Raw genomic sequence first — 23,268 nt, 5'->3', positions numbered from 1 at the left:
ACAGTGGGTTAACTGCCTTGTTCAGGGGTAGAACAACATATTTTTACCTTGTCAGCTCAGGAGATTCGTTTTTGCATTCTTCCGGTTTCTAATTCAATGCTCTAACCACTAGGCTACCTGCCAGTGGATAATATTCCCCCATTGAAATCAATGTAAAGTCACTTTTTTTAAACGGAACAGAACAGAGAAAAACATTTACATTTAAATTTAAGTCATTTAGCAGACGCTCTTATCCAGAGCGACTTACAAATTGGTGCATTCACCTTATGACATCGAGTGGAACAGCCACTTACAATAGTGCATCTAAATCTTTTAAGGGGGGGGGGTGAAAAAGACTGTACCTTGTTCTCTGACATCATCTGATTCTAGATATATCATCCTAATCATTCCGTGGAAGCTGTACTGATGAGCAAACTCCAAATATCAAATCAATATCCAAAATGAAAACTTGACTGCTGTTTACCACAGCCACAAAGTCACAAACTCTGTCTATTTCGACAATTTTAAGCCTAACCAATGTCGTGGAAATTCTAATCAATAATTAGGAGAGATAAGGTCAATCACCAATCAGGATTTTACTTTATTCAAACAGTATAAATAACATTGATGAATTATTGCAATAATGAAGCTGGTCGCCAAACTACCCTTAGATGATTAGTTGAGAGGTTAACGAGCGGATTTGAGCCACAGCATTTTATAGCAAAGTGCATCTTCCTGAATGTTCATGACAAACAACAGATGTATGGAATGGGTCACAAGGTGAGACTTTATATATGGGAAAGGAGTATCCCCAGCCAGATAGCATTTACCATGAAGAATGTTCTTATTGTAAGGAAACCAGAGTTTATCCCCTAAGACAAGGTTCCCATCTCATCACTGGTACCTCACAGCACAGAAACGTCAACTCATTCTATGGCATAAATCAATTGTCAGCTCCAAAAGCTCCTCTCAGATCCCACAGACACAATAGAGTTATAAGAACCCTATTATGTTGCATAAAACAACCATTTGATGCAATAACAGTATTATAATGTAATCTTTTAATTTCACCCACAACACCACGCTACTAACCTTATGCCTAACCCTAACTTTTTTTGAGTAATTTTACACTCCAGCCAATGTTGACTTTGTGGCTGTGGTAACTAGTGACAACCATGTGAGGCCAAACGTCTGCGCAATTTGAAGCGCGCAAATGCGTTGTCATGTGACCAGCTCATCACGAGCCCAAGCCGCAAAAGGGAACACATGACTACTCCTTCCGTGATCTGTGAGTGCATAAGTATTGTAGCTGTTTTGTAGGTACCTACGTCCTAATTCGGACGAAAAAGGTAAGTGCCAGTGGTGGTTCATCCAGCGTATTAATAATGCAGTGTACTCAAATACCCGTTTACTCTTGTTTACTTAAACCTTGGCTAGCCTGTTGCAATCACTGTTGACATCTTCTCGGGACTTTAACTACCTGACGTTAGATTGTCTTTCAAGTCTAGACATGTCATAACTTGTTACTAGTAAACTGCTTAAAATGTCAGGTCATTTTACTCCCAGATGTATCATTTAGTGTTGTCCCTGCTGTTCGGAGCCTTGGGGACTCTCGGCGCACCTGACGTGGATGAAATAAAGTTTCTCCCTGGGCTTCAAAAGCAGCCTAACTTCAAACAGTATTCGGGATACTTCAATGTGGCCGGCAACAAACACCTTCACTACTGGTGAGTGGGTAGCCTTATCTTTTTAGACATTTATAATGGCTTAGTAGTGCCCTACTAACTAGCTACATATGTATTTCAAACCTAAAGGGAGCATTTTATGTGTAGGGAGCATTTTATGTGTAGGGAGCATTTTATGTGTAGGGAGCATTTTATGTGTAGGGCGCATGACTTTAGTAATGAGGAAGTGTCTTGGTTTGTATGAGGCAACATTCACACCAGTATACAACTTAATTTGACACCCATCCAGCTTATCGCTTGAGTAGTTTTATATTTGATCAGTTATGTCTACAGACTTCATGTGGGTACCATGTCCTACACTGCTTCCCTGTCATGCAGGTTTGTGGAGTCTCAGAAGGATCCAGCTTCCAGCCCAGTGGTTCTGTGGCTGAATGGTGGCCCTGGTTGCAGCTCCCTTGACGGGTTGCTCACAGAACATGGGCCTTTCTTGGTAAGGAGAAACTCCAAAAAACAATCTAGTTGCCTCTTACACTTTAGATTACCAGTGATGTATTGTTCTCTATCTTATTGCCCTTTGCTTTTGTCTATGCCCATTGTTTACCATGCTTTGTTGCTGCCATACTTTGTTGTTTTTAGGGCTCTTGTCGTAATGTGCCTTTGTTCTACTTTTAAGAATTAATCCCAGCTCTGTCCCTGCAGGCCTTTTGGTAGGCTGTCATTGTCAATAAGAATTGGTTTTTAACTAACTTTCCTAGTGAAATAAAACATTCTGTTACACTTCTACTTCTGGGATATTTGGTCAGCTGTGATTTAGTTCTGGGTCCATACATGGTCAAAATTGAGACTTGTGAGAAGTCTTCTCTCTCAATAGGAAGCCCTCAGTCAAAGCACCACCAACCCTTCTGATAATTTCACCACATGTGCAAAGCAGTTGCAGTTTAAGCACTGCCTTTTGCCACATCTATGTCCAAATAATCAGTGATGACAACCCAAACACTGCAACTGCTGCTTGTTATCCTATGCATTCAATCCCGTCGTGACAGATTCTTCGGTACATGCATATTATCTGTCCATGAGCGATTAGATGCTGCTCGTTCAATTCTCCTGTTAGTGTAAATGATCAGAGGGCAATCTAACAACTGCATTTAACATTGTATTCCATTTAAGTTGTATTGTTGCCATGCCAGTGGTTCTGTAGTCTTTGAACGCAGTCTTATGATCTCATTTCAGATTCAGAACGATGGCATGTCATTGGAGTACAACCCCTATTCCTGGAACATGGTTTGTCTCTTTTCCTCTAGCATATCTTTCCTAACCTGGTCGAAGGTCTGTCTGTGCTCTTGCCAACTCCATTGCTGTAATTGTCACGATGACACAGACTGGCATTCAGACTAGAAAGATATCTTGGTACCAGTCAGAAGTTTGGACATCTACTCATTAAATGGTTTTTCTTTATACTATTTCTTATGTCATAGAATAATAAAGACAACTATGAAGAAACCAAGTGTTCAACAAATCTATATAAAAATATTCTCGAAAGTAGCCTCCCTTGACAGCTTTGCACACTTGGAAAAGCATTCCAGGTGAAGCTGGTTGACCAACAGCCTTGAATGAGTTCTCACAAATTCTGAGCATTTGTTGGCTGCTTTTACTTCACTCTACAGTCCAACTAATCCCAAACAGTCTCATTTGTTGAACACTTTTTTTGGGGGGGGGGTACTAGGTTATTTCATAGTTGCTGTATTTTCTACAATGTAAAAATAAAAACCCTTGACTGTAGTTGTCTTATTAACCATTCCAGTGGGTGGCAGTGCTCCATTTATACACATTATAGCAGATGTGGTGTTTTTAGATTGCCAACATGCTGTACCTGGAGTCCCCAGCAGGTGTTGGATATTCATACTCCGACGATAGCAACTACACCACCAATGACACTGAGGTGAGTTATCAATATGCACGGTACCTGAAGAACCACTGTTTAACCAGTTAGGGGACATGTTGAGGAACCCAGGACCTAATTGACTTGTGAAATCATTGTGATTACTCGTAGCCACTGATTTTAAGTAACGCAGTTTATCAGATGGTTTTATCCAATGTGACTGACAAATGTATGGCCACACTATTGTATTGGTGACCCTAACTGCAATTTAGCCCACGACCCTTTACCAACTGAGCCTCACAGGACCACCCATCAAGACTGACACATAAAGCCAAATATTTACATGTGCATTATGAATGTCCAAATAGCCATTTGCTATTAATGGAGTCACTGCTGTGACCGTACATAAGCTTATGGAGTTCTATATTGTTTTCTCTAGGTGTCCATGAATAACTTCCTGGCCTTGAAAGAGTTCTTCAAAGCCTTCCCAGAGTACATCAAGAATGAGTTCTTCCTGACGGGTGAGAGCTACGGTGGCATCTACATCCCCACCCTGGCAGAGAGAGTGATGGAGGACGCCAGCATGAACCTGCAGGTGAGGAAGATGGCCTACAATCCCAAATGCCACCCTATCCCATGGGCAGAAGTAGAGCAGAGCACTCAATGGGAACTAGGATGCATCTGTAGGACTTCATCCCATCAGTAACTCTCTCGTCCCCCGCCGAATCTGAAATTGAAAGAGTAAAATCCATAGTGGTTGGCCTATTTGAGTGCAAGGTTGAGCTGGCTTCACTGTAATGCCTATCAATCCAGCCCCTCCTGATCTACGAGGTTGAGTTATCATGGGTAGAAGGGAGCGATTTAGTTGTATGTTTGGAAATGTCTACTGGCTACCACGCTCCCTCATTGACAGTTGTCGCATTGTATGGGTTCTCCTCAACACTGGTCTTTGAAGAAATGCTTTCTGCTTGGTTTAGCCTAATGTGCACCACTGCATTTAAAATGGTTTGTCATTGTAGGTTGTGGTACATTTTCACCTAAATCCTCAAGTAAGAATGGATGTTAAATGTTTTTCCTCCAGGCTAATGTAGGCTATTTCATAGATTTATTTTCAAGTCTCCTAATCATGCTGGCTATTCATAACCACAATGTAAAGCTTAGACAATCATTTTAAATACTGTTGCAGTTTAATGGCTACAGGGTCATCTGCCTTCCCTATAGCTCATTATGGTGGGACGTTGCTATAGACAACCAAGTGCTAACAGTCTTTAACTCATTATCAGGCATTTCAAACATTATCCAAAGGTTTATTTTCGGGTTGTTTTCAATATAGACTGGCTTTCATCAAGCTGCCCACTCCAGAAAAGGCTTCAAACTGTAACCAGTGCCTCCATCCTGGTTCAGGTTGTCAACCTACCAGGGTAGTTACAATCAGCACATGAATTAAATCTTGTTGATCTAATCTTTAGCTTTAAAGCAGTATCCATGTCCATAGGATGTAGTGATCACAATATAATAGCCATATCTAGGAAAACCAAATGCTGGGCCTAATAGTGTGGAAGACAACATAATACCTTTTTTTATGGACTCTTATGTTGTAAAGAATATTTGCTGGTGTGTAATGCGGCGCAACCATATGTGCACTTGACACTTATGAAATTGCTTATTCCAGTTACTAATAAGCATGCCTCAATGTTAGAAAATTACTAAACTGTTCAACCCTTGTGGATTGATGAGGAATTTGAAAATTGTTTGGTTGAGGTGACTGTATGGCAATGAAGTGGCTGCACAACTGATTGGCAAATAGATCATGTGACTTAACTGGAATAAAAGTAATAATAATAAACTAAGAAAACATAGTAAAAAGTATTGGAGCACCTTGAATGAAACTTTGGCTCATTAATCACAACCCACGGTTTTCATCGGCGAGATTATCAAATTTCGTCATGACATGCCAGCGACAGAAGCCAACACTACATCAACTATATTGCTTTCAGACCCTTTTACTTTTCCCACATTTTGCTACATTATAGCCTTATTCTAAAATTGACTGAATGATTTTTTTTAAAAATCTACACACAATAAATACCCTGTAATACCAAGCAAAAACAGGTTTTTGAAATGTTAGTAAATGTATTTAAAAAATATATTTAATCTTTAAATTCAGACCCTCGGCCATTAGACATAATTGAGCTCAGGTGCGTCCTGTTTCCATTTCTCATCCTTCATATGTTTGTACAACTTGATTGGAGTCTACCTGTAGTAAAGTCAATTGATTGGACAGGATTTGGAAATGCACACACCTGTCTATATAAGGTCCCACAGTTGACAGTGCATGTCAGAGCAAAAACAAAGCTATAAGATTGACGTAACTGTCTGTAGAGCTCCGAGACAGGATTGTGTCACATTACAGATCTTGGGAAGGGTACCAGAAAAACACTTCTGCAGTATTGACGGTCCCCAAGAACACAGTGATCCCCATTTTGTTTGGAACAACCAAGACTCTTCCTCAAGCTGGCTGCCTGGCCAAAATGAGGAATCTGAGTAGGGGTCTTTCTCAGGTAGGTGACATAAGCCGATGGTCACTCTGACAGAGCTCCAGAGTTCCTCTGTGGAGATGGGAGAACCTTCCACAAGGACAACCACCTCTGCAGTACTCCACCAATTTAGGCTTTTATGGTAGTGGCCAGATGGAAGCCACTCCTCGGTAAAAGGCACATGACAGCCTGCTTGGAGTTTGCCAAAAGGCACCTAAAGGACTCAAACAATAAGAAACAAGATTCTCTTCTGACATAAAATTGATCCACGACAAGAACCTGCTCCAGAGCAGTTGTGACCTCCGACTGGGGTGACAGTTCACCTAACCAACAGGACAACGACCTTAAGCACACAGCCAAGATGACACAGTGGCATCGTGACAAGTCTCTGAATGTCTTTGAGTGGCCCGGCCAGACTTGAACCCCATCAAATATCTCTGGGGAGACCTGGAAATGGCTGCAGTAAAGCTCCCATCCAACCTGACAGAGCTTGAGAGGATCTGCAGAGAAGAATGGGAGACACTCCAAATACAGGTGTGCCAAGCTTGTCATACCCAAGAAGACTCGGTTGTAATTGCTGCCAAAGGTGCTTCAACAAAGTACTGAGTAAAGGGTCTGAATGCTTAAGGAAATGTGATATTTCAATTTATTTTTAATACTTTTGCTAATGTACTTTTGTTGATTTAGTGGGAATAACAATTTATAATTTTAGTTTAAGGGTATAAAGTAACAAGTGAAGGTCTGAGTACTCTGACCAAATTATGAAAGGCAAGTGTGGAAGAGGTGAAAGTTCTGTAAATGACAAGCCACCGTGGTCTGACAACTTGGCTGAAATTACTGAGCATAATGGGTAATCATATTGCCATGCATAACTTGAATTTTCATCTTACTAGAAAGTGTGTCCTCAAGCCTGGAGGGTTAACAAGTCATTCTGCTACCCAAGAATGGTAAAGCCCCCTTTACCGGTTCAAATGGCTGACCAATCAGCCTGTTACAACCTTTTGGAAATAATTGTCTGACTAGATACAATGCTAATTAACAGTAAACCAATTGACAAGACTTGAGCATGCTTATAGGGAATGACATTCAACAAGCACAGGACTTACATGAATGACAAGATTGTGGGGGCTGTTAGACTTCAGTGCAGCTTTTGACATTATTGGTCTGATGCCGAACTTATGCTTTACACCCCTGCTATATTTTGGATTGTTAACTTAATGGTAGCCTCTAAACATAATCCAGGTAGAATCAGGAATGCCCCAGGGCAGATGTCTCAACCGCTATTTAATTTTATTTTATTTTTAATTACCCCCCCCACAACTTTAACCTGTCTGGCACCAGTGGGACCAACATCCATTGTAAGTGCAGGGTGGCCAATTCAAACATCTCGTAATTAAAATTCCTCAAACATACAAGTATTGTACACCATTTTAAAGCTAAACTTCTTGTTAATCCAGCCACAGTGTCTGCTTTCAAAAAGGCTTTACGGCAAAAGCACACCATGCGATTTATGTTAGGTCAGCGCCTAGCCACAGAACCATACAGCCATTTTCCAACCAAGGAGAGATGTCAGAAATAGCGTTAAAATTAATCACTTACCTTTGATCTTCATCTGATGGCACTCCCAGGTCTCCATGTTAGACACATTAGGATGTTTTAGGACATCTTTAGGATGTTTTAATCATTAGTATTCCAACTGGACAATTCCCTTGTCTTTAGAAATGAAAGGGAACTCACGGCCACGCGTGTGACTATACTCCAGGCTTTCAACCAGATCACTGGTTCAAACGGCTCTTCGCTTCCCTTTCACAGAAGCCTAACAACATTTGTAAAGACATCTAGTGGGAAGCCTTAGGAAGTGCAATCTGACCCCATTTACACTGTATATTGGATAGGCAATCACTTAACTTCAAACCTCAGATTTCCCACTTCCTGGTTGGATTTTTCTCAGGTTTTCACCTGCCATATGAGTTCTGTTATACTCAGACATCATTCAAACAGTTTTAGAAACTTCAGAGTTTTTCTATCCAAATCTACTAATCATATGCATATTCTAGCTTTTGGGCCTGAGTAGCAGGCAGTTTACACTGGGCACACTTCATCAGGACATAAATACTGCCCCCGAATCCAAAAGTTAATGACATGGCCTAAAAATCATGTCTACTCTAAATAAGCTTTGTACATTTAAAAAAAAAAAGGCAAATACACTGCATTTCAAATAGTCAGCAATTGATTGAATTCAAGGCTAAATATAAGACCTGGTAATTTAACTGACTTTCTTGCATTAATCACAGATCTGTCTATGAAAATTCCCTTTATGTTACAAATATAACTAGAAGCATGCATAATGCACTTTCATTAACTTATTGTCATGGGCAATCTAATGTCTCATCAAGCCCATGTGCTAGTGGTTAGTCAATTAATCTTGAAATATAAAGTTTAGCTAACTTGGATATATTTGCTAGCTAACAAAAGTTAAACAGTTGTATTGTTTTTCAGGTTATTTAGAACATGACAGATGGCTATGGAAAGCTCAAACCAAGTTTATTCACCCAACTGTTCAAATAGCTTAACTGAGATTTCCCCACCAGCCCGTGTGTACACACCCTACTTTAGGAGAAGTCTCCTCCTTCCCTCAACATTACATCTTTATTGCTAGCCAGGAAATGTAGTGATGTGGGTAATTCAATGCCATACAACATGTGGCTTCCAACTGCTATTAAAACTAAATGCATGCTCTTCAACCGATCGCTGCGCCTCCCGACTAGCATCACGACTCTGGAAGGTTCTGACTTATGTGGACAACTTCAAATACCTAAGTGTCTGGTCACTGTAGACTCACATTAAACATCTCAATCCAAAATTAAATCTAGAATCAACTTCCTATTTCGCAACAAGCATCCCTCACTCATGCTGTAAAACTGACCATCCTACGGTGCCTAGACTTCGGCGATTGTCATTTACAGTATAGCCTCCCTCCACTTCGACCAATATGCTCTTGTTGACTGGTCCTCACTACATATTCATTGGTAAAGCCCCGCCTTATCTCAGCTCACTGGTCACCATAGCAACACACACTCCAGCAGGTATATTTCACTGGTCATCCCCGAAGCCAACGTAACCTTTGGCTGCCTTTCCTTCCAGTTCTCTGCTGCCAATTGACTTATCTCCCTCACTAACGTTACGTGTCAGCTGTCAGAGCAGTTTACCGATCACTGCAGCTGTACACAGCCCATCTGTAAATAGCCCATCCAACAACCTACCTTATCCCCATATTTGTTTGTGTTTTTCTTTTTTGCACACCAGTATTTGTACTTGCACGTAGTGTAAGTTTACATACCATAGTCAACTACATTTAAACTCTGTTGTTTTTCATCATTCTTGACATTTAATCCTATTAAAAATTCCCTGTTTTAGGTCAGTAAGGATCACTGCTTTATTTGAATGATGTGAAATGAGAATGATTTGTAGCTTTTATTTCTTTAATATCATTCCCAGTGGTTCAGAAGTTTACATGCACTTATTTAGTAGCATTGCCTTTTAAATTGTTCAACTTGGATCAAATGTTTTGGGTAGCTTCCCACAATTTGGGTTAATTTTGGTGCATTCCTCCTGACAGAGCTGGTGTAACTGAGTCAGGTTTGTAGGCCTCCTTGCTTGCACACGCTTTTAGAGTTTTGCCCACAAATTTTCTATACGATTGAGGTCAGGGCTTTGTGATGGCCACTCCAATACCATGACTTTGTTGTCCTTAAGCCATTTTGCCATAAGTTTAGAAGTATGCTTGGGGTCATTGTCCGTTTGGAATACCCATTTGCGACCAAGCTTTAACTTCCTGACTGATGTCTTGAGATGTTGCTTCAATATATCCACATCTTTTTCCGCCCTCATGATGCCATCTATTTTATGAAGTGCACCAGTCCCCCCTGCAGTAAAACACCCTGACAACATGATGCTGCCACCCCCATGCTTCACAGTTGGGATGATGTTCTTTGGCTTGCAAACCTCTCCTTTTTCCTCCGAACATAATGACGGTCATTATGGCCAAACAGTTCTATTTTTGTTTAATCAGACCAGAGGACATTTCTCCAAAAAGTACGATCTTTGTCCCCATGTGCAGTTGAAAACCGTAGTCTGGCTTTTTTATGACGGTTTTGGAGCAGTGGCTTCTTCCTTGCTGAGCGGCCTTTCAGGTTGTTGATATACGACTCGTTTTACTGTGGATATAGATACTTTTGTACCCGTTTCCTCCAGCGTCTTCACAAGGTCCTTTGCTGTTCTGGGATTGATTTGCACTTTTCGCACCAAAGTACGTTCATCTCTTGGAGACGGAACGCATCTCCTTCCTGAGCAGTATGACGGCTGCGTGGTCCCATGGTGTTTATACTTGCGTACTATTGTTTGTACAGATGAATGTGGTACCTTCATGCATTTGGAAATGGCAGAGGCACTGAGTTTGAAGGTAGGCCTTGAAATGCATCCACAGGTACACCTCCAATTGACTCATGATGTCAATTAGCCTATCAGAAGCTTCTGAAGCAGTGACATCCTTCTCTGAATTTCCAAGGTGTTTTAAAGGCACAGTCAACTTAGTGTATGTAAACTTCTGACCTGCTGAAATTGTAACAGTGAAATCTTTTGTTGCACTGCTTTGCTTTATCTTGGCCAGGTTGCAGTAGTAAATGAGAACTTGTTCTCAACTGGCCTACCTGGTGAGAATTTTTTTTAAATCAACTGGTTTTGCGTAAATCCAGTGTCTATGAATGCGGCTGACTCAACACTACACGTTAGTGACTGAAATGACTGCAACTCTTAACAAAGAGCAGCAGTTTCAGAATGGGTGGCAAGGAGGAAGTTGGTCCTAAATATTTAAAACTAAAAGCATTGTATTAGACAAATCATTCACTAAAACCCAAACCTTAACTTTATCATGCAATAAATGTGGAAATTGAGCAAGTTCAGGTGACTAAACTGCTTCGCTTAGCGCTGGATTCTTAACTGTCATGGTCAAAACATATTGATACAGTAGTAGCTAAGCTGGGTAGTAGTCTATACTTAATAAAATGCTACTCTGCCATACCAACACTATCAACAAGGCAGGCCCTAGTTGTTGCATCTTGACTACTGTTCAGTCGTGTGGTCAGGTGCCACGGGGACCTCGGATGTACTATTGTCTCAGAACAGGGCAGCATGGCTGGCCCTTAAACATGCACGGGGCGCTAACATTATGTATGTCAATCTCTCATGGCTCAAAGTGGAATAGTTTGACTTCATCCCTACTTGTTTTTGCAAGAGGTGTTGACAATTTGAATGTGCTGTCTGTTTAAACTGCTTGCACACTGCTCAGTCACCAATGGCTACCCCACAAGCAATGCCACCAGAGGCCTCTTAGTCCCCAAGTCCAGAACAGACTACGGGAGGTGTACAGTACTACATGGAACTCTATTCCACATCGGGTAACTGATGCAAGTGCTAGAATCAGATTTAAAAATATATAAAAATGAGCTTTATGGAACAGCAGGTATTGTGAAGAGACACTCGTCTACACACTCTACCTACATGTAAATGGTAATATTGGTGTATGGGGTTATTATACATTTTGTATTGTAGTGGTATAATATGTGATCTAAGTTCCTTAATGTGTTGGACCCCAGGTAGAGTAGCTGCTTCCTTGGAAGGAACTAATGGCGATTCCCTAAAACAAATCAGATTAACAATTTGTATTTATTTCTCCCAGGGTATTGCAGTTGGCAATGGGATGTCAAGTTATGAGATGAACGACAACTCTCTCGTCTACTTTGCTTATTACCATGGACTCCTTGGGACAAGGTACTGTTAATGTATTTTCCTAATGTCATATCCTGGTCTCAGATCTGTTTTGTCTCCTTGCCAACTTATGTTTTTGTCAAAGCTAAGCATGCTGGGTATGATGGTACCAAGAGACTAGTTCTTAGTCAGTCTCTGTTTTTAAGTGAAGCCTACATGCACAGAATGAATGACCACTGGTTATGTGGTTCTGTGTTCCTGGCAGTTTGTGGAGTGACTTGCAGGCCTATTGCTGCGACGGTGGAAAATGTGACTTCTACAATAATCAGAACCCTAACTGCTCCAGCAATGTGAGTCCATTTACGATGATTGATTCTCCATTTTTAATAGATCTTGGATTTATTGACAACATTCTTCGGTCACATTGATTCTCAATGGAAACAAGGCACTAAAAAGTATTGTAAGTCTAGATGTATATTCAGTAGTTGCTATGACTAGTTTGTGTAAAATACTGTTAATTGTCAGCACCAATTTACTAGTTTTACTGCTTTCTACATTGTAGAATGACATCACCTATGGAATCATGTAGTAACCAAGTGTTTTTTAAATAAATCAAAATATATTTTGATTTTTAAGTAGCCACACTTCACTGTTTTGCATTCTCTCAACCAGCTTCATGAGGTAGTCACCAGGAATGCATTTCAGTAACAGGTGTGCATTGGTAAAAGCTCATTTGTGGAAGTTCTTTCTGCAAAGTGTTTTAGAATATCAGTTGTGTTGTGACAAGGTAGAGGTGGTATAAATATGGCCCTATTTGGTAAAAGACCAAGTCCATATTATGGCAAAAAAAAGCTCAAATAGCCAAAGAGAAATGCAGTCCATTACTTTAAGACATGAAGGTCAGTCTGAATAATGTCAAGAACTTTGAAAGTTTCTTTAAGTGCAGTTGCGATGAAACTGGCTCTCATGAGGACAGCCACAAGAAAGGAAGACCCTGACTTATCCTCTGCAGCAGAGTTACGAGCCTTAGAAATTGGTAATTAACTGCACCTCAGATTGCAGCCCCAATAAATGCATCAAGGAGTTCAAGTAACAGACACAACTGTTCAGAGGAGACTGTGAATCAGGCCTTCATGGTCGAATTGCTGCAAAGAAACTAGAGGTCGACCAATTAATCGGCATGGCCGATTTCAAGTTTACATAACAATCTGCATTTTTGGATGCCGATTGAACAAAGAGGAGACTGCGTGGCAGGCTGACCACCTGTTATGCGAGTGCAGCAAGGAGCCAAGTTAAGCTGCTAGCTACCCTTTAACGTATCTTTTTTTTAAAACCATGAATAATCACTAGTTAACTACACATGGTTGATATTACTAGTTTATTTAACTTGTCCTGCTGTTGCATATAATAAATGCGGTGCCTGTTAATTTATCATCGAATCACAGCCTACGGGTGATGGCGCCTTGGTGGGAAAAAAGCACTCATTGCACCAATGTGTACCTAAACATCAATGCCTTTCTAAAAATCAATACACGTGTATTTTAAATTTAAAAAAAATAAAAATGAATATTTAGTTCAAATTGCCTGCTAATTTATTTTACTTAAGGAAATTGTGTCCCTTCACTTGCGTTCTGTGCAAGCAGAGTCAGAGTATGCAGCAGTTTGGGCCACCTGGCTCTTTGCGAACTGTGTGAAGACCATTTCTTAACAGACTAATTTGCCAGAATTTCACTTAATTTGGACTACATTGACTGTTGTGCAATATTTAGACTTATGGATGCCACCTGTTTGATTAAAATACTGAACGGTTCTGTATTTCACTGAAAGAATAAGTTTTGTTTCTGACGTGATTGTTTCCAGATTTGACACAAGTCTCATTACTGTTTATTATAAAGTCTGGTCTGAGCAGTGGTAGGCAGCAGGCTCGTAAGCATTAATTCAAGCAACACTTTCCTGCGTTTTGCCAGCAGCCCTTCGCTGTGCTTCAAGCATTGTGCTGTTTTATGACTTCAAGCCCATCAACTCCTGAGATTAGGCTGGCAATGCTTAAGTGCATGTAAGAACATCCAATTGTCAAAGGTATATGAAATACAAATGGCATAGAGAGATGGTCCTTCAATTCCTATAACTACAACCTAAAACTCCTTAACCTGGAATATTGAAGACTCATGTTAAAAGGAACCACCAGCTTTCATATGTTCCAGGCAAGGAACTTAAATGTTAGGATTTTTACATGGCACATATTGCACTTTTACTTCCAACACTTTTTGCATTATTTAAACAAAATTGAACATTTTTCATTTGCGAAAATAAATTATATAAAGTTAAAATGAGTTTGTCATTCAGTATTGTTGTAATTGTCATTATTACAAAGGTGTGTGACTATATTTAATCGATATTGGCTTTTTTGGTCCTCCAATCTATCGCCGTTGAAAGAATCATAATCGGTCGACCTCTAAAAGAAACCACTAATGGACATTAGACCGGTGGAAATCTGTCCATTTAGATTTTTGGTTCCAACCGCCGTGTCTTTGTGGCGCAGAGTAGGGGAACGGATGATCTCTGCATGTGTGGTTTACACCATGAAGCTTGGGGGTGCTTTGCTTGTGAGTCTGATTATATTTAATTCAAGGCACGCTTAACCAACATGGTTACCACAGTATTCTGTAGTGATACGCCATCTCATCTGGCATGCGCTTTAGTGGGATCATTTTTTCAACTAGATAATGACTAAAACCCCTCTAGGCTGTGTAAGAGGTATTTGACCAAGAAGGAGAGTGATGGAGTGCTGCATCAGATGACCTGGCCTCCACAATCCCCTGACCTCAACTCAATTGAGATGGTTTGGGATGAGTTGGACCACAGACTGAAGGTAAAGCAGCAAACAAGTGTTCAGTGTATGTGGGATCTTGTTCAAGACTGTTGGAGAAGCTTTCCTCATGAAGCTGGTTGTGAGAAGGCCAAGAGTGCACATCTGTCATGAAGGGTGGCTTCTTTGAGTCTAAAATCAAAATATATTTTGATTTAACACTTTTTTTGGTTAATAAATAATTCCATAAGGGTTCAGTTTATCTTCACTATTAATCTATAATATAGTAAAATAGACAGCCTTGAATGAGTAGGTGTCCAAAGTTGTCTGGTAACTATATTAATTTGATCTTTATATCACCTAGCTTAATGAGGTGCAGGATGTTGTCTACAATTCTGGACTGAACATCTACAACCTGTATGCCCCCTGTCCTGGAGGAGTTGGCCAGAGAGTTGGGTAAGACCAGTTACTTGACAGATTTCACTGTTTCACACACGAACCAGCTTAACTCCTTCTACATGAAAATGAAGTATTTCAAGTTGGGGTCAATTAAATTTGGGAAGTTAACATGCTCATTTTTGGAATTAGATGTTCTGTTTACTTCCTGGATTGAATTGTAATGTACACCCTGCTTAATACACAAGCTATGGTAATTCAACTGAATCTCAGACCTGAGGTGTATCCTATGATTTTAGGTAATGTACTTTGGGTTTTCTAAAGCTATTCAGCTTCAGCCATACTACTACGGTGGTTATTACTGGTCCGCAAGCCGCTAACTCTAGCAGGCACGTGCATGTCATGCATGCTAGTCGAACGCCCAACTCTTCATTGAGAACATGTGTAGCACCCTTTGATAAGTCAGTGCCACATTGTAATTTGTGCTGAAATCAAAATGAAACACCATCTTACAGATTCTGTAGGCTATGGTGTGAAATGGGCTCTTTTAGAAATGCTGGCTTTATTTTATTATCGTCAGTGTATTGCTTATCAATTCACAAGCAATACATAGCGTTACTTTTTAATGTGTTAAGTTAAAGTAATTCTCATTACTAACTGTGATTCATTTTTAAAAACCTGTATTTAATCGGTCATCTTCCTCATATGAAGTGACTTCTGAAGCTATCTTTAAGTGACGGTTGATTTCATTGGTCGCAAAGTTGTGGCTCACACTTAATCAGGATAAATTGAGTTGGTTTGCCCTGCAACAGGTTCATTCTGAAGGTTTCGTTGCCATAGAAATATACCTCTTAAAGGTGAACCACTTGGTACTGGTTGACCAAGTTGCCTTTAACTCTAACCACGTATGTGAACGTCCATTTTTCAGGACCCTGTCCTTTAAAGATAATTCGTAAAAATCCAAATAACGTCAGATCTTCATTGTAAAGGGTTTAAACACTTTCCCATGCTTGTTCAATGAACCATAAACAATTAATGAACATGCACCTGTGGAACGGTCATTTAGACACTAACAGCTTAAAGACTGTAGGCAATTAAGGTCACGGTTATGGAAACTTAGGATACTAAAGAGGTCTTTCTACTGACTCTGAAACACCAAGCAAAGATGCCCAGGGTCCCTGCTCATCTGTGTTACAGGGAAGACATCCTCCTCCCATGTGGTACCCTTCCTGCAGGCTTATCCTGACATGACCCTTCGGCATGACAATGCCATCACGCACAGAACGAACAGTATGGCTGAATTCCTGCAAGACAGGCATGTTGGTGTTCTGCCATGGCCAGCGACGAGCCAAGATCTCAATCCCATTGAGCACGTCTGGGACCTGTTGGCTCTGATTGTGAGGGCCACGGCCATTCCCCCCCACGGCCACACCAGATAGTGACTTTTGATTTTGACCCCCCTTGTTCAGGGATATATTAATCCATTTCTGTTAGTCACACGTCTGTGGAACTTGTTCAGTTTGTCTCAATCATATTTACGCATGTTAACTTTGTTGAAAATAAATGTAGTTGACAGTTGAGGGTTTCTTTTTTGCTGAGTTAGGTATATGGCTCTGCATACAGTAGGTCATAACTCTTCAAATCAAATTTTATTGGTCACATACACATGGTTAGCAGATACTGCATGGTCAGAACATCTAACAATTTCACAACTACCTTATACACACAAGTGTAATGGAATGATTAAGGATATGTACATATAAATATATGGTTGGCTGAACAGCATAGGCAAGATGGTATAGAGTACAGTATATACATATGAGATGAGTAATGTATGTAAACATTATATAAATTGTCATTGTTTGACTAGTGATGTATTTATTAGTGGCTAGAGATTTGAGTCCGTATGTTAGCAGCAGCCACTCAATGTTAGTGATGGCTGTTAAACAGTGATGGCCTTGAAGCTGTTTTTCAGTCTCTCGGTCCCAGCATTGATGCACCTGTACTGACCTAGCCTTCTGGATGATAGCGTGGTGAACAGGCTGTGTCTCAGGTGGTTGTCCTTGTTCTTTTTGGCCTTCATGTGACATCAGGTGGTGTAGGTGTCCTGGAGGGCAGGTAGTTGGCCCCCCCATATGTAGTTGTGTCTTGGCTATCATTAATATTATGTTTTATCAAATCAAGGAACTGTTTAATTATTACGATTAAAATAATCCTGTAACAATTTCCTCATTAGCGGTCTTGGTGTACCACGGAGAAGTTGAGTTACCATTTTTCCGAATAAAATCTTTTAGGTCAAAGGTATCTCTCATTCTGAATGTCGCTAAATCCTTGCTTATCTGCACGAACCCTAGCATAAATGATGAAATGGCTTCGTAAATAAATCTCACAGAATTACTTAAACACACAAACAGAATAGCTTATACATTGATTAGTACATAATGCAATGCAAATTCCCTAATAGACAAAACCCTGACGACTTGGTAGACGATTGAAAGGGGTGGGGACAGAATGGACGAATTACATACAGTTGAGAACTAGGCTCATGGAAATGCTAATACTTTGCACATGAACAGCCGCTCATTCGAAAAAGGGTGTTTAGAAAAGGAGTGTCTGCTTGTGTGGCTGCTGACTTAAGACTTCATATGGAATAAACATTTAAAAAATTAAGGCCAACATTACATCTCTCATAGTATTTAATTTAATCATAAGTTCCCCCAGCATTTAGATGTGAATCTGATTGCTGGGAAATGTACACATTCAGAGTTCTCCTGTCCTTTGTTACACCAGAAATTAGTAATGAATTCAATATTGTTTTAAAGAACACACTGACCCTTCCAACTGCTTGGAATACAGAAATATTGTTTCATTCAACCTTTTGTTACCATAATGCAATGCGTGCGTCTCTCTCTCTCAACAAATAGATTTAACTTCCATTTCTGAGAGTGGGTGAGTTTCCCTGCAGGTATTTACGACTGTCATAAAACATGCAGTGTCACCCCTCTTCCCCTCTGTGTGAGAGGGCGCTGTTGAGCGGACCCACTGTAACCTGATCCTTGAGCTCTGAACCCGGGTCATGACATAGGGCCCTGCATACAGGAGGTCTTATAGTAACGCCTCTCACCACCTATGTTCTGCATAGGTTAAGCTAGTAGGTGTCCTTCTTCTGCTCCAGATGTGTTAATGTCCTCTTGCTTTCTTCTCTGACATGTTGATGTTCTCTGTGCAGCACTGACAATGGGCACCTGGTGATTCGAGATCTGGGTAACAGTTTCATTAACCACGAATGGACTCAACTCTGGAACCAGGTACATTAATTTACTCTAAAGGAATACTTTGAGTACCTGTTTCAATTGTTCCTTATCAAGTCTTTGGATGTTCACATTCTAGCTGATTTTGTTATATTTATGTATTAGCTGTACGCAATGGTAATTTTTAGTTTTGTGGATTTTAGCAGTCCCTTCAGTTAGCGTTTCTCAATCAGTAAGGCTGGGTGTATATACTCAAAGCGGTCTCTGTAGCAAAACGTAAAGAGCAAGCATGGTTTCAACCTACATGTACCAAAATATCCATAAGGAGCCTGTCTGTACGATGCATGATTACATCATAGTATGTCTAGGTGCAGTGTTGACCAAGGACAGAACATATTCTGACTGCAAATCAAGTCTTTCATTATATGAATTTAAATTAAAATCCTTCTGACTTCAATTCAAATGGACCCCCAACCCTGGTGTAGGAGACTTTATATCCGGCCTTAGTTGTGTACCTCTCCGATCTCGTAGAAGCTGAAGGGTGTGGCGTCTCTGTACAAGCTTGTGAGGCTAGACCCTCCCTGCACCAATTCTACCCCGTCTACCTTGTACCTCAACAACCCTTATGTCAAAGCAGCCCTCCACATCTCCCCCTCTGCTCTACCCTGGTCGGTATGCAGGTAAGTGACGACATTACTTTGGGTGCAAGGATGAGGCAACTTGACTCACGGCTATCTGACGTTCAGAGGGTAGATAATATGGTCAAGATACAGGTCCTACATCCAGGTCTTGACATTGTCTTTTAACCCTTTATATGACGGGGTGTTGTGAGTGGGTTTAGATTACCTAGGAGAAGTTGTTTAAAATTAATTTTTATACAATACTGATTTCTGTAATACTGAGTGGGGCAGAGCTGCACAATCCTGTTTACTCATTCACCCAAGTTGTTGGAACCTGTCATTTTGGGTCGGCACGAGTGAAAAGGGTTTCACTGGGCGACTGGGGCCAATAAAAGGTGATTGGTTCGGAGAGCAACAAACTTGCGTTGGGTTAACTTGTTTAATTGATAACAGTGCTGTTTTGTGGTTAAGACTGGACCTGTTTTCCCCATCACTGCATCAATATAAATAACTGTAGGTTTAGGTCTTGATCTAGCTGGACTATTTGTGTTCTCTGCTGTTACAGCGCTGAGGTGAATCTGAACTACAACCGGCTGTACATGGATATGAGGAAGCAGTACCTGAAGCTGTTGGGAGCTCTGGTGAGCTTGTTAGTGTGCTCTTCCATATACTGTGTTTGAGCTTGCCTGGAACAATGGCGCCAATATAATGGTTCTAAAAGTGCAAACCCTGCACCATATCGGGCATTCCAGGCAGGCTCCATCACTTGATGTGTGTGTGTACATGCATCCAGTACCAGTCAAAAGTATGGACACCTACTCATTATTTTCACTATTCTGCAGTGTAGAATAGTAGTGAAGACAACTATTGCCACTCCTAGTGAGGGTAGCAACAGTGCTGAATTTTCTCCATTTTTATAGATGTCTTACTGTCAAGGCTTTTAGATACTTCTGTAACCCTTTCCAGCTTTATGCAAGGCAACTCTTCTGAGATCTTTTTTGTTCGAGGCATGGTTCACATCAGGCAATGCTTCTTGTGAAAAACAAACAAAAATGTTGTGTTTTTATTTATTTTATAAACAGTGCAAGGCAGCTCTAACCAATGTCTCATTGATTGGACTCAAAGTTAGCTACCTAAATTAGTTTTTGGGTTCACATACTTTTCCCAACCTATACTGTGAATGTTTTTTAAGGTTTTCCTTCTTAAAAAACAATTCAACTTTATTTTTTACCTTTATTTGACCAGGCAAGTCAGTTATGAACATTCTTATTTTCAATGATGGCCTAGGAACCGTGCCTGCCAGGGGCAGAATGACAGATTTGTACCTTGTCAGCTTGGGGGTTTGAACTTGCAACCTTCCGGTTACGAGACCAACGCTCTAACCACTAGGCTACCCTACCCTATTCACTTTTAAGGCACTCATGTTAATTGAAATGCTTACCAGGTGACAACCTCATGAAGCTGGTTGAGATGATGCCAAAGCTGTCAAGACAAAGGAGGGCTACTTTTGAAGAATCTAAAATCTAAAATAAATTTGATTTGAACACTTTTTGGTTAATACGTGATTCCCTGTTTCATAGTTTTGATGTCACTATTCTACAATCTAAAAATCCTGGAATGAGTAGGTGTCAACTTTTGACTGGTACTGTATGTGTATGAACCCAGGTCTGACTGTAATTAGTGGTCTTGGCAGTAGTGCTATAAATGTCTTCCGTCTGTCTTGTAGAAGTACAGAGTGCTGGTGTACAACGGTGACGTAGACATGGCCTGCAACTTCCTTGGGGACGAGTGGTTCGTGGAGTCTCTCCATCAGGAGGTAGATTAACCTTTTGCACAAAGTAAAGACTCTACATGACCGGATTGAAACGGAACAGAGATGAGGCCGTTGGTGTGCACCATGGGAAGTTTCCCTGAGTACAGCTCTAGGATCTGATTCCTTTCTCTCAATCAATTTAGTGGGAAATGCTAAACTGATGCAAGATCAGCAACAACTTCACCCTGTTCTATACTGTGGCATGGCCCTTGACCTCTGGCCCATTTCTCCCCAGGTCCAGGTGAAGAGGAGGCCTTGGCTCTACTACACCGGCGAGAGTCAGCAGGTGGGCGGTTTCGTCAAGGAGTTCTCCAACTTGGCCTTCCTCACCGTCAAGGTAACGATTCAACCAAATAGAAAATTTGAACCTGTGTTCCATCATTACCTGTGGCTGTATGGACTTCTGGTTGCAAGTACTATCATTTAGAACAAATTCCATTTAACATACTAAACTCTAACCCCCTGCCCTCTCCACTAGCCTGTTTGCGGATCTGTGCAAACTAACTCCAGTCTTTTAACCCCAAAGACTTTGTATTAGATCACTGAGCTGAAGGCTAGGCTAGGTTTCAGATCTCAGACAAGACAATGATTCACAGAACAGTCTTGGTCACCAAACTGGTTCCTCCCTTCCCTTAGACCAAAGGAATAGGGGATTGTTGGAGGTTTTTGATAATGTTTCTGACCAGAACGAAGTCGGTTTTGCTGTGAGGTATACAGTACATTGTAGCCAATCACTGCAGTAAAAAGATTCTACTATTCCTCTCTGGGGAAGCAGGTACTGTAGTAAAATACCATTATCTTAACACGTAGCTTCATAGAAAGTCCAGATTTGTGTTCAGTCTTGCCTGGAAAAACACAGGAGTGCTTTAAATCAGGGTTGTGTTCATTAGACACCAAATGGATGAAAACAGACTGAGTTCTGTTTTTTTCAAAACGTTTAAGCGTTTTCCTTTGCGTTCCCTAATGAATATGACCCAGTTTGCCGGGAGAGTGCTAACCAACGTTCTCCTTGTTTATCAACAGGGTTCAGGTCACATGGTCCCCACAGACAAGCCCATCGCTGCCTTCACCATGTTCTCTCGTTTCATCAAGAAACAGCCCTACTGATCTGTGAACAAAGCCTTTAGCCTGGTCCCAGATCTGTTTATGCCTTTTGTCAACCATGGGATTTGGCTGGCTATACAGCAGAAGCTGATCTGGGACCTGCTGTATAATTTGATTTGCACTAGTTTATGATAAAGCACTGGCTTGTATCCAAAGACCACTGACATAATGTTCCAAGTGTTTTGTTAGCCTGATCCCAGATCTGTTTATGCAGATTCGTCAATCATGGTAGTTGGCTGGCTATACAGCAGAAGCTGATCTGGGACGAGGGCTAGTGTTTTGTGTTGCGTCTGCTTCAGACATTTTGATTCTGCTTCAGACATTTTGATTCTGCTGAGATTGAACTCAATCTATTTGTTAATTAGGAGAAATGTAAACATTTTTTAAATTATATTCACTCACATTGGCTTGAGCTCTTAGCACTAAGTATGTATTTAGCATTCTGTGGTACACAAGGCAATGGTGGGGTGACGCTTTACTTAAGTGAAATTCACTTAGTCTCTCATTGACATCAATCGGGGATGAAGTGGTTCTACCGACCGTTATAATGACAAAATGAAACCTTAGTTGACAAATTCTTTTTTATTTTTTTAGTAATTAGTCAATCTTATTAAAGATTCACTACGCAGAAACCACTTCCTGGTTACTAAAATTCTAATGGTTTTGTTTGACGAAATGTGCAGGTAGTGTAGATCATTTTACCATGTAAACCGCTGAATTCTTTTCAATAACCAAAAATATTGTTTAGGTTTTGTGCACAAGCTTCAAAGTAAGATGAAAAAAATGGAACTTAAGACCAGGATGTATAGAAATAGCGCACATGGAACTGATCTATGCTTCTTAGACTTTTAATGAGTGACAGATCTAGAATGTGAATTTGGTTGGGTCACCCAAAGTTCATATTGCAGCTTTAAGTGGAGGTTCAGCTATTAATTAAATAGGATTTACCCTTAATACCGGTAGGGAGTTTCTGTTCACTGTCAGGCATTCTTGTCTTTTGGAAGAAAACACCTGGATGTGCTATAAGTCATTAAAATAAAATCTGAAGTTATTACTAGTGCCTCATCACAGAAATGATTACTTGTAATCACTTTGATCAAAAGGGAACATGTCTATGTTTAGCTGTATTCACATTGATTCTGCCATGGTTTCATAATAAAACCTGATCAACTTTGTTCACTTGTGTGTGACTTGGCAGCGACAATGGTGTTTCGTTGTTTTATTGTTGACTGACTTAACACTGCCGTACTGAATGTAAGGAGAACATGTTGATCATTGAATACTCTGTAGGTATAAAGCCATAATTCCTTTGAACATTTCATTTCTTACACGGTATTTCCTTCCAGCTAGCTCTTCTGTGGCTAATGGTAAGGAAGGTAGTTGTTTGTGAAATTCTTAAGTTGAATATTACACAGTAAAGCATTGTCAT

General features: G+C 40.5%; 1 protein-coding gene across 3 annotated transcripts; it reads left to right on the top strand.

The window, feature by feature from the left end:
- Nucleotides 1-1,141: 1,141 nt before the first annotated feature.
- ctsa (cathepsin A) lies at nucleotides 1,142-23,014 on the top strand. 3 transcript variants are annotated; one of them, XM_035797633.2, is made up of 15 exons: nucleotides 1,142-1,267; nucleotides 1,546-1,706; nucleotides 2,043-2,154; nucleotides 2,895-2,945; nucleotides 3,517-3,603; nucleotides 3,983-4,138; nucleotides 11,818-11,909; nucleotides 12,112-12,196; nucleotides 15,020-15,111; nucleotides 18,281-18,359; nucleotides 18,834-18,982; nucleotides 19,488-19,563; nucleotides 20,649-20,738; nucleotides 20,971-21,072; nucleotides 21,759-23,014. In XM_035797633.2, the coding sequence occupies exons 2-15, from the start codon at nucleotides 1,546-1,548 to the stop codon at nucleotides 21,840-21,842; spliced, it is 1,416 nt and encodes a 471-aa protein (XP_035653526.1). In that variant the 5' UTR covers nucleotides 1,142-1,267; the 3' UTR covers nucleotides 21,843-23,014. The 3 variants fall into 3 exon arrangements, with proteins under 3 accessions (XP_035653526.1, XP_035653525.1, XP_035653522.1); XM_035797632.2 differs by having other exon boundaries at nucleotides 1,193-1,328; XM_035797629.2 differs by having other exon boundaries at nucleotides 1,215-1,267; nucleotides 1,559-1,706.
- Nucleotides 23,015-23,268: the final 254 nt, after the last annotated feature.

The sequence above is a fragment of the Oncorhynchus keta genome, chromosome 21, assembly GCF_023373465.1.
Source record: "Oncorhynchus keta strain PuntledgeMale-10-30-2019 chromosome 21, Oket_V2, whole genome shotgun sequence".
In the NCBI taxonomy this organism is placed as follows: domain Eukaryota; kingdom Metazoa; phylum Chordata; class Actinopteri; order Salmoniformes; family Salmonidae; genus Oncorhynchus; species Oncorhynchus keta.
The sequence above is the reverse complement of the archived record's forward strand: the minus strand, read 5'-3'. Positions and strand labels throughout refer to the sequence as shown.

Excerpts from the sequence above, each read along its gene's own strand:
- ctsa (XM_035797629.2), top strand. The coding sequence starts at position 1,246 with ATGACTACTCCTTCCGTGATCT. Across the intron at positions 18,983-19,487 it reads CTACCCTGGTCGGTATGCAG|CGCTGAGGTGAATCTGAACT; the intron begins GTAAGTGACGAC and ends CTGCTGTTACAG. Across the intron at positions 19,564-20,648 it reads TGAAGCTGTTGGGAGCTCTG|AAGTACAGAGTGCTGGTGTA; the intron begins GTGAGCTTGTTA and ends TCTGTCTTGTAG.